General features: G+C 41.3%; 1 protein-coding gene across 1 annotated transcript in view; it reads right to left on the bottom strand.

Moving 5' to 3' along the window:
• Positions 1-16,880, bottom strand: part of LOC111146469 (myosin heavy chain 15) — a 155,582-nt gene that overhangs the window by 20,134 nt on the left and 118,568 nt on the right. The window contains 5 exon segments of the mRNA XM_022502027.1: positions 2,988-3,158; positions 5,257-5,300; positions 5,303-5,381; positions 9,457-9,660; positions 9,869-10,061. Coding sequence (XP_022357735.1) covers positions 2,988-3,158; positions 5,257-5,300; positions 5,303-5,381; positions 9,457-9,660; positions 9,869-10,061 — 691 coding nt within the window.

Here is a 16,880-nt window from a genome sequence, read left to right as displayed (position 1 = left end):
TCCGGCCATGACTAAACAGGGCCCCATCTCTGGGAACACTGGCTCGCCAAAAGCGAGTGGATTAAATTCTGTGGGTTTATAAAAGGCCTGTTTAAACTCTGAAGGCTGTGAGAGGCTCATCCATTCAGAAGTGACAATTCTCCTGTTAGATCACAAAATACACACATACATGTGTGTAGGAATATCGGTGAGTATACGGAGAATAAGCTACGTAGAGCACCCTTCAAGGATCCAGCCACTTTCCATTAAAAAAATAATAATAGGGACGCCTGGGTGGCTCAGTTGGTTAAGCAGCTGCCTTCGGCTCAGGTCATGATCCCAGTGTCCTGGGATCGAGTCCCACATCGGGCTCCTTGCTCGTCGGGGAGCCTGCTTCTCCCTCTGCCTCTGCCTGCCATTCTGTCTGCCTGTGCTCGCTCTCTCTCTGACAAATAAATAAATAAAATCTTTTAAAAAAAATAATAATAATAATAAATAAATTAAAAATAAAAAAATAAAATTAAATTTAAAAATAAAATTAAAAAAAAAAAAAAAGGACCTAGCCACTGTGCTGTGTGGTCTTAAGCTGCCTTCTCCATGGTCAGCTCTGACTCTCTGAAATCTGACCTTGAGGCCCTGTGGCGGATGCGGCATGTGCCGCCCAGCAGCCCTGTGTGTGGGCGAGCTATAGTACCTAACAACCTGCCTGCAGCCTGACGGAGTCCTATAAGCAAAGTTAACATTCATTCAACAAATATTTTATGCCAGCCACACACCAGACCCCAAGGCTAGAGATACAGCCGTGCACAGAACAAACAAAAATCTCTCCCCTATATGAGCATACATTTTAATGAGGGGGAACACACAAAAGAATATAGGATATGTTCAGTGGTGAGTTTGGAGAAATAAAGTGGAAATGGGGGTAGAGACTTGAGGGAGGAAGGGTACTGGTTGCTCCTTCTCTTCCCCTCGATGTCTGTGGCTTTCTTCCCTGCCTTCTTCTTGACACAAATGCCACCTTCTCCACAGGGCCTCCCTGACTATCCTTTTAAAAATTGCAGTCTAACGCCCAAGGCAGGAATGTGCCCGGAACGTCTGACCCCATCTCTTACTCCCTGCTTCCCTCCCTCCACTTCAGACACACTGTTCTTGCTCTTCCTCAGGGAGGGCAAGTCAGCAGGTGTACCAGATCTTTATAGATGAAGCCCATTAAAATAATCTTCTAACCCCCTATCATACAGGAGCCTAATACATAGTTCTATTGGATGAGACATGAGATAATGAGACCCCCTTTAAGGTGAAGTTTTCTCGCATGTATTTTTAAGTATATTAAAACTCCTCTGGGAAAATCACTGTTACATCAAACCTTAGACATTGTATAATTTCACTTGTAAATATATCGTCATGTAATCCTAACAGATAATAGTATTATGATTATGTTTTTAAGAAAATTAATCATAATTCCTTAGTATCAGCCGATATCAGGGGCTCATTGCTACTGAGTTAACACTGGTTCTAGGACTTAATGGTGGAGAAAGAGCAGTTGGAACAAAATTAAATCCTGCAATCTTAAATTTGAATTGGAAATACCAGTATCAATCCTGTAATATTTTTTATTAGGGAAAAAAGATATATTCTAAGTTCTTTAATTTTATACTGATATTTTTTTCTCATAATAAAAAACTTGGTTCTTATACAATAAAGATTAAAGAATTATTGGTTAAAGAATTATATTAGTCTTACTCATAGTAGTAATGATAAGATATTGCTATTTGAAACTGCAAGTACTGTACTTCATTTGCTATTTTTTTTCTTTTGTCCTTAGATGTATCCCATGAGGCATGTACAAAGCACTACATTTAAAAGTCACTGGGAATAATTCATCTGTGGGTTTTATGCTCCCCAAATTGATACACAGTTAGCTTCACTTGTTTCCATTTGTGTTAACATTTTAAGGATTGATTTGTTTTATTCTGCTCTTTGATTTAAACTTGTTTTTTAATTAGGAAGCACGTAAATGCTTTATATGATTTTGCAATCAAAACAATGGAACAAGTTTCATTCAGAAAGTCTCAGTTTCATCTCTGCGTTCTTCTCCTATGGGTAGCTATTTTTATTCGTTTTTGTCTAATCCTGTCACCCCTTCTTTTTGAAAACCTAAGCAAAATGTGTATGTGCACCCATCTTCTAGATTTCCTCCGCTCTTGCACAAAAGCTTGTGACGCTACCTGTTGACGGTGTCTTTTATCATCATTGTACCCCTAGATGGGATCTCCAGAACCTACTACAGAGCTCTTCCTCATTCCTAATTAATCAGCATGATTATATGGAGGTGCCATGGATGTGCATTGGAATTCTGCTGTATGGATATACCATAAACGTGCAAAAGCAATACTGTATTTGTCAGGGGCTCTTCTGAACCATCGAGTCCCAGGGAAATCTTCTTCCTCTCCTCCTAGCACTTGTCACCAACTTGTACATAGTCATTGAAATCGATTCAATAGTCAAGAGAGATCCATTTGTCGTTAAGCTCCTTGGAGGCAGGTGCAATGTCATTGTCGCCCGCCCTTCCTACATCTTCACCAAGCATTTCTCGATCCTCGATTTAGTTGTTTCCCTTCCACTTTCCCTGCCAGATACAAAATGTGCCTCCTCTGCAGAGGAAATAACAGGAACAAAGACACAAAAGCACGACTGCACAGATGTACCCAACAGGTAATCCCAGCTGTGGGAAGCCTGGAGTTGGTGCGGCTGAATGGGAGAAGATGCGTTCTCACTTAGCAGGAAGAGGGGAGGCAGAGTTAATCCAGTCCAACAAAAGTCTTGGTTGATGGCCCAAAGTCAAACAGGAATGAATAAGTATATTGAGATATGATGCTCTCAATGATCTGCAAGTGCTAAAAAGCAGAAATGATTAGAGAAATAGGGAACATTTGGAGTGATATTCCAGGTTAAGACCTTGAATCAGGAGTCGTCATGACCCCATCATGACCCATGCAAACGCCTACCCTAGATTCTAATTTCTGGATTTGCTTTCTGTTCCCCATCACGGCCGTCTGTTCAGCTTCATCCAGCTTTTTTTGTAAGTCTTTAATTGTCTGCTCCATATTCTTTCTCATCCTCTCAAAGTGAACATTGGTGTCTTGTTCCTTCTTCGGTTCTTCTGATATGTTCGCTGCCTAAAACAGAAAGAAAGGGGCTGGGATAAGACGGCAGCCAAGTGACCTTCTCATTTCCACCCACAATCTTCAGGTCATGATTTGACCAGATGTCATGTCTTCCTCTTTGTAATAATCTCCTCCCACCCCTCTGTCCCTAACTTGGGTCACCCTCATGTTTGTCAATGATATGGCAATCAAGATGACATCAGCTACCAGAGAAACTGGGGTGAGGGGTAGCAGAAACTATCTAGAGATGAAGCACTGCATGAACACTGCACAACACAAAAGAAAGCTGACCAACCGGAACAACAGCTCTGAGCGGACAAAAGCCCGGGACGTGCCCTGTAGTATCTTGCACCAGGACAAGTATGGAAGGATGCCTACGAAAATCTTTCCCATCTCACTTTTATAATTCTGTGATTCGCAACAGCAAACAAGTCTAGGCTTCAGGAATTTGGCAGCTACGGATGCTCTCAGTGCCAATAATCTGGCACAAAGAAGGTTAATTCTTGTTTGTGAAGCCTGATCTTGGCTTTGGCTATGTGTACAAGGGCTTGATGTCTCGACAAAATTATTAAGAACTAGTTCATGAATCTCTCAGTGCATTTAATATAAGAACACTGTCCTCCCAGCCAAAGCTTCTCTGTCTCTCAGGTTACCAACCATCTGTATAATTTAAGTGTGAGACGTCTGTGCAGATGGTGAGGGCAAAGAATGAATTATGGAGGCAACTCTGGGTTCTGCTATGTGGGGTTGGGACTCAGAGCTGAACTATTAGAAAACTGGAAGGTGGGGGAAGAGGTAGTGAGGTTCATTTTTCAACATTGTCAAGAAACTTATAAAGGCATACGAGAGCAACTAGTCTTCATAATGCATGACTGCATACATTTCCCAAGCTGGAGTAGACACTCTTTTTATCCCATTCTCTCTTTGCGGATTTTCATAAATGTTAAGCATATTATTCTCCTCTTGGCCATCAAACATTTCCAAGCTTTCACACACCTCTTTTCCATCACAAAATGCCTGCCTTGATACAAAATTGCTGGGTGATAGGCACGCTTCTCTATTCTTAGAGAGGGCTGGATTCTGCAGTGACCTGGTATCCAAGTTTTGGTGCAAAGGTTTTGTTTAGCTCCTCAACTGGCAAACAACTCAGGCAAATATAGACACAAGCTCTTCCCCTCTTGAATTTTAAAATGACCAATATAAAATCTAATTAAATGTCTTGTCTCCCCAGTTCCCATACCCCTTTCATCAAGAGGACCAGCTTTCATTCACATAGCAAAATCAGGGCTGCTACTCATAGTCGGGTGTTAATGGACTACACAGAGTCACTTGATGGGGAGAGAGTGAGTGGAGGCTGCAGTTAAGAGCACACTCTGCTCGACATGCCTGGGGCCTGCAAGATCCTCCATCTCTCTCTGCTAATTTTTATGCTGAGTGTTACCTTCTGCTTGCTATGCCCTTTGAGAGAAGTGCTGCATCTGCCCATAGGGGGTGCCCAGCAGTGGCCTTTCTTCAGTTCCCACAAAGCTTCAGACAAGGTTGGCTGCCAATGCTGAGGTTAGTGCCACTTAGGAAAAGCACCCTCATCCACAATTTTAAACTTTCAAATAAAGAAGGTACACCAGCCCTGGAACCCTGCTTTACCAGCCTGCTGGTGCTACTCAAACAACAGTATGGGTTGGAAGAAATAAGTGAAATAAGCTTTCTTTCCAGATCATCATCATCAAACCATTACAGACACTAAGAAAATAGTTATTTGTAGGGACATACAGGAAGAATTGTTTCTAGACTCTAGATGTATTGATTCACAGGTGGAAAGTGGCTTAGCTTTAAAAAACACACACACAAAAAAAAACCCTCTTGCTTTCATGAGGTTTTGCTTATAGCAATTCAACAGCTCCTTTTTATTGTCTGAGTAGGTTGGAAGGGAGGAGCTAATTGGCCTAATTTTTCAAAATGGGAACAGAGAGGCAGAGGGGTCAGCTAATCTGCTCCTGGCTGTGTGGAGAATCAATGGAATTCTTTTTGGCCGCAGATCTGCCTCTGCCCCTTGGCTACTGCTCCGGTCAACTCTGGAAGACAGGAGTGAGGAAGCAGTCAATGGACCCACCTCAGTGGCTGCCTTCTTGACCTTCTCTTCTGCATTTTGACACTCTGCACTGCCTCTTCGGCTTCTTTCTGCATCCTGGCAACATCAACCTCCAGTTTCTTCTTCTGGCTGAGGAGGCTAGTGTTCTAAAGCAAAGCAGCACTCTCGTTAGGCAAGTTGAGACCAGCGATGCAAAAGCCGGCTGGTCGGTGGTAGACATGCAACGGGAATGGGCTCTGGCTGGGAGCAAGTTCCGTTCTAAGCGGCTAGTCAGTGTACCAGTCCTTCCAACCCCGGGAAGCCACACTAGGAAACTCCCCTGTGCCAGCAAAGGCGTATTTGAATGGAAGGTATTTCATCCATTAGAGGCTCGATATCAAAGAGATAGTTTGTCTGAATAAGAAAATAGAAATGGATCCAGATAAGCTACAAACCCCAAACGTAATATAAGAACACTCACTGTACGTCACTCCATAGAAACTCCTTCTTTGTTTCAGCTTGTTGAGGAATACCGTTTTCTGCCTTTTGTTTTTTGATGTGGTAGAAACAAGTGTTCCAGAGCAGAAGTCAGGGTCAGTGGCAGATATTTGGGGAGCAGGAGGTTGGGGAATAAAAATCAGTTTCCAGGGGCGCCTGGGTGGTTCAGTGGGTTAAACCTCTGCCTTTCGCTCGGGTCATGATATCAGAGTCCTGGGATCGAGCCCTGCATCGGGCTCCCTGCTTGGCAGGGAGCCTGCTTCCCCCCCTCTCTCTCTGCCTGCCTCTCTGCCTATTTGTGATCTCTCTCTCTTTCTGTTGAATAAATAAATAAAATCTTTTTTAAAAAAATCAGTTTCTACTATGCTTCTCCAGGAAAAACAAAAACAAAAACAAAACCCCCACTTCCTCTTTATCCGTCTCCCTTTCTATCTGACTTTGCAGTGAGAAGGCGGGAGGAGTAGCTCAGATGAGTCTCATCCCCTAGCCCTTAGGAAGCCTCCACCACAGGGCAGGAGGATGCTTGGTGTTCTGTGGCTGGTACTGCCCTAATTCTTTCTTTCCTGGGTTATGACACTAGAGGCTGAGGTTCCCTTTGCTGCTATTTGGCCCATGTTTGAAGCACAGCTTTTCTGAGGGTGTGAAACCTTAGCACAGAGAATGTAATATAAAAAGAATAGGTTCCTATTTTTTTATTTTTCTTCATTGTCCTTTCACTTTTCTCTAGCGAATACCTCTCTCAGAAAGCAGATTGTACCTTGGAAATAGAAAGATATTCCAGCCTCACAGGCTCTGCCCTGCTTCCTCAATGGCATGAAGTATCTTCATCAAGGCCACCGTGCTCTGTCCTTCCTGAGAGCTCGGTTCTGTGCCCCCCAACCCAAGATTTTCCCTGGTGGTGGTGGTGGTGGTGTTGAGGATACATGTGTTTTACTGGGTATTTTCTGGATGCTCACTGTACGTCACTCCATAGAAACTCCTTCTTTGTAAAGGAAGGTATAAATATAAATGGTGACTTGTTTATACATGGAATCATTTAAAATCTGCTAGAGAGATAATTGCCAAAACGTTTTCAAGCTGGATGACTCTAACTGGTTCTTTTGGGGAGGAAGGGGTTTAGGAGATATTGTGCAAGAGGGCAATCTAGATGGTCACAGCTTGGGTTTTAAAAAGAACACATGTAGTCAGTCAAGTATAAGTTTGGCCTTGTATCTTTATTCTAGGTTTAGAGGTCTGGGAATGCAGAAGGGACTAAGAAGTTTCCATTAAAGATTCATTATATCATCAAAAGATTGACAGCGTTCTATTAACTGCAAGATGCCCCCACATGATTAATGCTGAGGAGAGGTCCTTGTGAGCAATGTAGTATCACCTAGATACGCTGGTATAGACAAGGTAGTATCACCTAGATTTGCTGGGCAATGGGACCAGCAGCATCACCTCAGAATTCATTTGATTCCTGGGTCCCACTGCAGAGATTTTCATTCAGTAGGTCTGAAATGAGACCTGAGAATTTGAATTTTTGTGTTAGTTTCTGTTATACAGCAAAGTGTCAGAAACTCTGCCCTAGAGATCAGGTTTCCACGGCCTAATTTTCTTTTTGTTTTTTCAAATTCATCTCCTCCTCCCTGTGTCTGCTTTTTCCTCTGGTTGATGTGCTCAGTTCTCTCTAGGCTAGTGTTTTTTCATCATATTGGGACCCACTGGTGCATTATCAGTTATAATAGGCATGGCAAATAATTTATTACTGATAGCTATTAAGTACTACAGATAGATGATTACTTTTTAAAAATTCAATATCCGACTTTATAAGAATCCTGCTCATTGTATTTAGAGAAGCTTTCCTGAGAGAGAAAAAAAATGTTGAAGTGAGTTAGCCTGCCAGGAATTGTGCAGAACACACAGTCTATTTGTTCCATATCACATGGTATCTAAATAAGGTTGTGCCATGCACAGTGTTTTGATGGACACAAAAATCAAACTGTAGGCACAAACTAATTGCAATGCTTTCTAGCTGGAATATCTTTGGCTGATCCTTCCTTTTCCCCAGTATTTCTAGGAGGGGGCACAACTGGCATTCTGGGAGGGGCAGTTCTTTGTGAGGTAGGATTATCCTGCATCTAGCACAAATATTAGGATCTCTGAACTCTGCCCAGTTAATGTCAGTGGCACTCTGCAGTCACTGTGGCAACCAAAATGATCCCACAGACATTGCTAAATACTCCAGGTATGGCAGTTCTGCCTAATCCACCCTTCACGGCACTCACCAGACTGAAATTCCTAAAATGAAAATCTGATCATTTCACTCTTAGCTACTGGAAATTCTTCAATGGATCCCCATTAACTATAAGACGGAATTCAAGTTGCCTCAGTCTCAGACTCAAGGTTGCTGAGGACCTGGCTCTCCCTGCCTCTTAACATCATTTCTCTGATCTCTCCCACCTCCGCCTCACCATGTTGGAGTGAGTATAGCAATTTCCCTCAATAACCCAAATCTCCTCCTCCCCCATGCTTCTGTCTTTGGTTTCCAGCTGCAGTTAAGCATATTGTGTATCTAGCTGGGTCTAGGACTGTCAGAGAGGGCTTTCTGTAGGGATGTGCTTGTTCTGACACTACACACTGGCAGTGGGTTGAAGTTCCTTGCTTAGGTCTTCACTTTTTTAGGACGATAGAGACATGCTGCGTGGATACCATGGATCTGCTTAGGGTACAGTGGGTGCCCTGGAAATGTTGACTGATCCATTTACTGTACACGAGGGTTTCTCCTGGTTCTATGAGAATGGCAAATGATTTCAAAATTCTTGCTTTGTGTCACTTACATAACCTTCCATGAGATACCAGAATCCTGACAGCTCATCAAATCAGTCAGCAGCCACTTAGAATTGTTAGAAATCTCCTGGCTATGAGGCAGGAACATTAAAAAAAAAAAAAAAAAAAAAGGAAAAAGAAAAATCCTGGGATGCTGGGAGAGCATGGGGCTTGGAGGGAACAGGAGAAGCAGGAAAGTGGTTCTGGTACTAGGGAATGTTCATGTCTTTCCAGAATCCTGGCTATCAATGCTCTGAGAGTTCTTTTGGACTTAGTATTATGGGTTATATTATATGCTCTCCAAAAGAGATGCAAAAGTCCTAACCCCTAATTCAGATCTCTGAATGTGACCTTATTTGGAAATAGAGTCTTTACAGAGGTAATCAAGTTAAAAATGAGATCATTAGGAGCTGTCTAAATCCAATACAACTGATCTGATGTTCTTATAGAAAAGGGAAATTTAGTCACAAATATGAACAGAAGAAAAATGGTGTTCAGACACAGAGAGGATACCATGTGAAGGCAGAGGATTGAAATGATGCAGCTATAAGTTAAGGAGCACCAAAGATCACCAACAAACCACAGAAGCTAGAAAAAGGCAAGCAAGGATTGACCTACAAGATTCAGAGGGAGCATGGCCCAGCTGACACCTCAGTTTCAGTCATCTAGTCTTCAATACTGTGGAAGAATCAATTTGTGCTGTTTTAAACCACCCAGTTTGTGGTCCTGAGTTGTAACCGCTCTAGGAAACTAATACATCTGGGAATAAATGAAGAGTGTGCCCACTGCTTTGCTGCCAGAGATTTAACCTTTGCCTCATATGCCACACCCAAGGCCTGACATGGCAACTAGGTATGGTCCAAGGCTGAAGAGTAGGTGGAAACAATGGCCTTCACACCGCTGATGCACCTAATGGGGAGAATTTAGGGGCCTCACCTGGGTATGAAAAAGATTGATTCTCTCTGTGGCCTGTAGGAGCTCTTCCTCTGCCAGCCTGCGCCCCCGTTCTGACTGCTTGTACAAGGACCTCAGTTCCTCTAGCTCAGAGTGGAGAAGAGAGTTGTGCTTCTCGGCCATAGCCACCTGCTCCTTCAGCTCACTGTTCAGGAGCGTGCTGTCATCTAGCTGCACCCGAAGGTCCTGTGAGAGAAAACACGGGTCTGGGGCACAGATCGGTCTGAGTTCAATGGGCTATGCACCTGCATGTCTGCTCTGAGCAAAGCTCCACCAGTTTAAATTTAAGTATGTTCCTGCTCTCTTGAAGGATTTGATTTGTCGCCCTTACTGTCATTGCTCAACACATTCAGTCTCTCGGTTTGTTTATTCCCTGCACCCATAGTACACATACCTTGATCTGGGTCTGAAGCTGGCCCAGGGATTTGGGTGTTTCTGACATCTGCCGGTTGGCACAGCTAAGCTGAAGTTCCGTCTCACTGAGGTTCCCTTCCACATTCTTCTTCAGCCGGGTCACCTCAATTCTGCTTCTGGTTTCAGAATCCAGACTAGACTGCAGGGAGTCAACAGCACATTGCTGGTTCCTCCTAAATTTAGAATAACATTCAGGGGGAAAAAAGCATGCACCCAAATTAAGAAAGGTTATCTGTTGTGTACATAATAGTTTAGGAAACAGAAAAAAAAAATGAAAATTCAAGAAAAATTCTGGGGAGTTAACAAAATGAGTCTAAGGTTGTCATTTAGAAACATAGTGGTTGGGGCACCTGGGTGGCTCCGTCAGTTAGGTGGCCAACTCCCGATTTCAGCTCAGGTCATGATCTCAGGGTTCTGGGATCAAGCCCTGCATCCAGCTCTGCATTCAGTGGGGAGTTGGCTTGAGTTTCTCTCTCTCCCTCTCTCTTTGCCCCTCACCCCACTTGCATGCTCACTCGTGCTCTCCCTCCCTCAAATAAATAAATAAATAAATCTTTTTTAAAAACATAGAGGTTGAAGGGTTAGGTTAATGAGCATCATAACAGATTAAGAATCTCAGAACAACTTCCCACAAGAATCAAGGAAAGTACCAGAATCTCTGTGACATTCCAGTGGGGAGCCTTAGCCTTATCTAAGATGCCCTACAGAACAGCATAAGGCAAACACCTGGATTTTCTAGAATGGCTAAGGAAAAAGGAAGGATGCTCTTCCTGACAGCTATAACATTTAAACTACTTTCAATGGTGAAACACGTTTGAACAAGGCAAGAAAGAGTCATGCAGGCTAACATCTCAAGGACCAGCAATACTGCTCTAATGGTCTGTCGATGCTTAGTTCTTCTATAATAGCATGGTTATGTTTCTCTAGGAGTTGGAGTAGTCAAGGGTAAGCTGAGAAAACCAACTGCTGTGTAAATATTGAGTTGTTTCAATATTCCTTCCTAACAACAAAGCCCTATGCTGAAACTGTGTTTGCAAAGTGACAGAAGTTTATATAATGGATGTGTGTTCAGGAAAGTAATGAAGAATTCTGGGAAACTCATGACAATCATTTCCCAGCAATCTGGCAGTTAGTTTGGGACGATGTGACTGAATCCTGGCCAGTGGATTATGGGCAGAAATGTTTCCAGGCCTTGCCCATACAACATTTTCACTTTTTCACTTTTATGGTCTATGACTCCCCTTTTCTGCATCTATGGCAAACTTGGTGGCCACATATGGAAGATTGTGGCACCACAGGAAGGAAGAAACCTGGGTTCTTGGATGACTTTGAAGAATAGTGGCTTGCTCTGTAGCCTAAAACAGAGATTAACTCTGATAGTTTTAAGTCACCAAGATTTGGTGTTTGTGAGCCAGGACAAGTTAACTGCTATAACCAACATGCCCTGTTAAACTTACCCTATGAAACAGGACTTAGTGCTGGAGAGACAAGACAGAGGTGGGAAGAGCCTTCCTATTCTTCATCACAGAGCCTATGATCACAAATAGTAAGAATGTACTCAACTTGTATCAGAGTTAGGTCTGCACTGAAATGTCATTGAACCTGTGTCCTCAGCTCTGAGGCCAATCAGCAAGGCATACAGCCCACATTGGGTAGGAGTGTAGTTAGAGTTTTCAGTTAGATGACAGGAGGAAGGACCACTTGTCACAACCACTCTTCTCCCCACTGGTGGGAGGAAGTCTCATAGGTAGCTATGGAAATGTATGGGAAAATGTAAAGCCCAGAGTGAGCACCTCTCCTCTGCTAACCCCATGTCCCTGCACCCAGCAAGTTGAGGTCAGCCTCTCATGTCTATTCTTATGTCCTGGGCTTCTGTTCAGCTTCCAGTTCAGAATCCTACAGGGATGCCAGTACATAAAGTTAAAAGAGACTATTACGGTTAAATATGTGCCTTCCCATTCATATGTCAAAGCCCTCAACCCCAGTACTTCAGAGTGTGACTATCTTTGGAGACATGGCCTCTGAAAGAGGTGATTAAGGTAAAATGAGACGGTTGGGTGGGGCCAAATTCAATCTGATTTGTGTCCCTATAAAAAGAGAAAATTTGGACATACACAAACCCACCAGGGATGCACATGCACAGAAGAAAGACCATGTGAGGACACAACAGGAGAGGCGTCATTTGCAAGCCAAGGAGAGGCCTCAGGGGAAACCAAACGTGCCAACACCTAGATTGTGGACTTGCAGCTTCCAGAACTGTGAGAAAATAAATTTATGCATTTAAGCCACTCAGTCTGTGTTTTATTATGGCAGCCTAAGCAGACTCACACAGGGACTCACATTCTCAAAATCACTAAAAGCTCTAAGACGCTTCTTTGTTTTACAGCGAGGAAACTTATTTTCGCCATAGCCGACCATCCTTATGCAGGAACAAAAGCATTCCTAGTTTGGTGTCAAAATCCTCTGTACAGAGATACATTTTACTTAAACAATGTTTCAAACTGTATTTTTCTCCAGTTGTTTATGAATCTTCATGAGAGCCTGCAGACAGTAGAAATTACTGTGGTTTGAGAGGCTTGGAGAGGATACAGGCTTAGAGAATGGCCTCTACATAATCAATACATTTCATGTATAGTTATGTTTTAAAATGAAAACTCCTCCAAGTACCTTTAAAAAAAATGAAGCACTCAGGACCAGAACAATATAGTAAGAAGTTCTTGCCCTCACCCCCAGAAATGTGGAAGACAATTTGAAAAAGGAAACCAAAAGAAAAAAAATCAGTATAAAAATTTAAAACTTAAGGAGGGAAACCATCAATAAAACAAAAAGGCAACCTACTAAATAGGAAAGGAAATTTCGAGTGATATATCCAGTAAATGATTAAGATCCAAAATATATAAAGAACTTATACAACTCAACACCAAAAATAATAATAATGATAATCAGATTAAAAATGGGCAGAAGACATGAATAGACATTTCTTCAAAAAAGACATATAGATAGCCAACGGACCCAAAAACAGATGCTCAGCATCACTCATCATCAGGGAAATGTAAATCAAAACCACAATGAGATATTACCTCACACCTGTGAGAATGACTAAACTCAGAAACAAACAATAATAAGGGTTAGGGATGAAAAGGAGAAAAAAGAACCTCATGCATTGTTGGTGGGAATGCAAATTTGTGCAATCACTATGCGAAACAGTATGGACACACCTCAAAAAATCAAAAATAGAATTAGCATATGATCCAGTGGTTCTACTACTGGACATTTACCCAAATAAAACAAAAACACTAATTCAAAAAGATATATGCACCCCTATGTTTATTGCAGCATTATTTACAATAGCCATGATATAGAAGCAACCCAAGTGCCCATCAATAGATGAATGGATAAAGAAGATATGGTACAGACTTCTAGAGGAGATGGAGGAATAGGAGAACCCTGAGCTAACCTCATCCCGTGGATACAACTAGATAACAATACATCAATGTAAATAAACCAGAAAACAGCACACAGACTGGCAGAATTGACTTTACATAAACAGAAGTAGAGAAAAGACCACATGGAAGAATGTAGGAAGGGCAGAGACATTGTTGGGACCTAAATGGACATGTGGGATTGTCCACAGTGGTGAGAACCATAGAGATGAGGAAAACAGACGCTCACACTAAGCACCCCAGGCTTGAGGAACCTGTGTGGGAAACACAAATCCCCATAAAATTTGGCTTTGAAAACCAGAGGGGCCTGGCTTCACGAGTTTTTACAATTGGGCTTAGTACTTGGAACTTTAAAAATCATTGGGATAGGTTCTGCAAGAGAAATGGAAAACTGAACCCCATCCTTAAAGAGACTGCATAACAAATAGCCTCTCAAAGATACATCATTGAAGTAACAGTGTGAAAAATACCTGGGCCTCCAAATTGGCAAGGAAGAAATTGAACTTTCACTATTTGCAGATGACATGATACTCTATGTAGAAAACCCAAAAAATTCCACCAAAAAATTACTGGAACTAATACATGAATTCAGCAAATTTGCAGGATATAAAATCAAGGTACAGAAATCTGTTGCATTTCTATATAGCAATAATGAAGCAGCAGAAAATGAAATCAAGGAATCAATCTCATTTGCAATTGTACCCAAAACAATAAGAAACCTAGGAATACCTAACTAAAGAGGTAAATACTTAACTAAAGTAGTAAAAGATCTATACTCTGAAAACTACAGAGCACTTATGAAAGAAATTGAAGATGACACAAAGAAATGGAAAAGCATTCCATGCTTGTGGATTAGAAAAACAGATATTGCTAAAATGTCTATATTACCCAAAGCAATCTACGCATTTAATTCAATCCCCGTCAAAATACCACCAGCATTTTTTATAGAAGTAGAACAAACAATCCTAAAATTTATATGGGACTCATACAATAGGTAATTTCTGCATTATCAGGTAGAGCCAAAAGAATAAAATCAGGTAAGAAACTAAGATATTTTTCCCCCTCAATAAAAATTATGAGAGGCACCTGAATAAAAGAAAATTTATTTCTCTTAATTTTGTGAGCCACAAAGGACCCCGAATAGCCAAAGCAGTTCTGAAAAAGAAATACAAAATTGGAGGCGTCATGATTCCAGATTTCAAGTTATATTACAAAGACACAGTCATCAAGACAGTATGGTACTGGCACAAAAACAGACACATAGATCAATGGAATAGAATAGAGAACCCAGAAATGAACCCACAACTCTGTGGTCACCTAATCTTTGACAAAGCAGGAAAGAATATCCACTGGAAAAAAAAATCTTCAACAAATGGTATTGGGAAAACTGGACAGCAACACACAGAAGAAAGAAACTGGACCACTTTCTTACACCATACACAGAAATAAATTCAAAATGGATGAAAGACCTAAATGTGAGACAGGAAACTATCAAAACCCTAGAAGAGAATACAGGCAGCAACCTCCTTGACATTGTCCATAACAACTTCTTACTAGACACATCACTGGAGCCAAGGGAGCCAGACATGAAGAACTGGGACTTCATCAAGATAAAACAAGCAAAGGCAACAATTAACAAAAACTAAAAGACAGCCTACTGAATGAGAGAACATATTTGAAAATGACATATCTGATAAAAGGTTAGTATCCAGAATCTATAAAGAACTTATCAAACTCAACACCCAAAGAACAAAAACCCAGTTAAGAAATGGGCAGAAGGGGCACCTGGGTGGCTCAGTGGGTTAAGCCTCTGCCTTCAGCTCAGGTCATGATCTCAGGGTCCCGGGATCGAGTCCTGCATCAGGCTCTCTGCTCAGCAGTGAGCCTGCTTCCCCACCCCTCTCTCTGCCTGCCACTCTGCGTAATTGTGATCTCTGTCTGTCAAATAAAGAAATAAAATATTTTTTTAAAAAAAGAAAGAAAAAGAAATGGGCAGAAGACATGAATAGACAGTTTCCAAAGAAGATATCCAGATGCCTAACAGACATTTGAAAAGATGTTCAACATCACTCATCATCAGGGAAATACAAATCAAAACCACAACTAGATATCACCTCACACCTGTCAGAATGGCTAAAATTAACAACACAAGAGACAAAAGGTGTTGGTGAGGATGCAGAGAAGGGGAACTCTCTTGTACCATTAGTGGGAGTGCAAACTGGTGCAGCCACTCTGTAGAACAGTTTGGAGGTTCCCCAAAAAGTTAAAAATAGAACTACTCTATGATCAAGCAATTGCACTATTAGGTATTTACCCAAAGAATACAAAAATATAGATTCAAGGGGTATATGCACCCCTATATTTATAACAGCATTATCAACAGTAGCTAAACTATGGAGAGAGCCCAAATGTCCACTGACTGATGAATGGATAAAGAAGATGTGGGATATATATATATATATATATATATATATATATATAAAACACTCAGACACACACACACACACACACACACACACACACACACACAAACCCCTGAAATCTTGCCATTTGCAAAAACGCGGATGAGCTAGAGTGTATTACACTAAGTGAAATAAGTCAGTCAGACAAAAATAAATACTATACAATCTCACTCATATGTAGAATTTAAGAAAGAAAACATACAAACATATGGGAAGGGGTAAAAAAGGAGAGAAGGAAACAAACCATAAGAAACTGTTAACAGTAAAGAACAAACTGAGGGTTGATGGAGGGAGGTGGGTGGGGGAATGGGGCTAGACGATTGATGGGTATTAAGGAGGGCATTTGTTGTGATGAGCACTGGGTGTTGTATGTAAGTGATGAATCACTGAATTCTACTCCAGAAGCCAATATTGCACTGTATGTTAACTAACTAAAATTTAAATTAAAAAAAAAATGTCTGGGTTATAAGGGAAGATTTATTTACTAATTTTCATAAGGCCACTACTTTCAAGAGCAGACACACAGCTGACTTTCCTAACACATAGGAACAGACACAGCATTAGACAAAATGAGGAGACAGAGGAATATGTCCCAAATTAAAGAATAGGACCAAATCACAACAGAAGAGCTTAACAAAACCAAGATAAGCAATATGCCTGAAAGAGAATTTAAAGTAATGGTCATGAAGATAACCACAAAAGAGTGGATGACCTCAGTGAGAGCCTTAATAAAGAGGTAGAAAACATAAAAAAGAAAGAGATGAAGAACTCAATAACTGAAATTAAAAATATACTAGAGGGAATAAATAGTAGACTAGAGGAAGCAGAAGAATAAATCAGTGACCTGGAGGATAGAATAATGGAAAGAAATCAACCTGAACAGGAGAGATAAAAATAATAATAAAAACTGATAATAGACCTAAAGAACTCAGTGACACTATCAATCATAATAAGGCTTGCATTATAGGGATTCCAAAAGGAAAGGAGAGAGAAAAGGGGGCATAAAATCTATTGGAAGATATAATAGCTGAAAATTTCCTGAATCTGAGGAAAGAGAAATCCAGATCTAGGAGGCAATGAATTTTTT

The sequence above is a fragment of the Enhydra lutris genome, unplaced genomic scaffold, assembly GCF_002288905.1.
Source record: "Enhydra lutris kenyoni isolate GAN:26980312 unplaced genomic scaffold, ASM228890v2 scaffoldscaffold2, whole genome shotgun sequence".
Lineage (NCBI taxonomy): Eukaryota > Metazoa > Chordata > Mammalia > Carnivora > Mustelidae > Enhydra > Enhydra lutris.
This window is presented reverse-complemented; position numbering and strand designations above follow the sequence as displayed.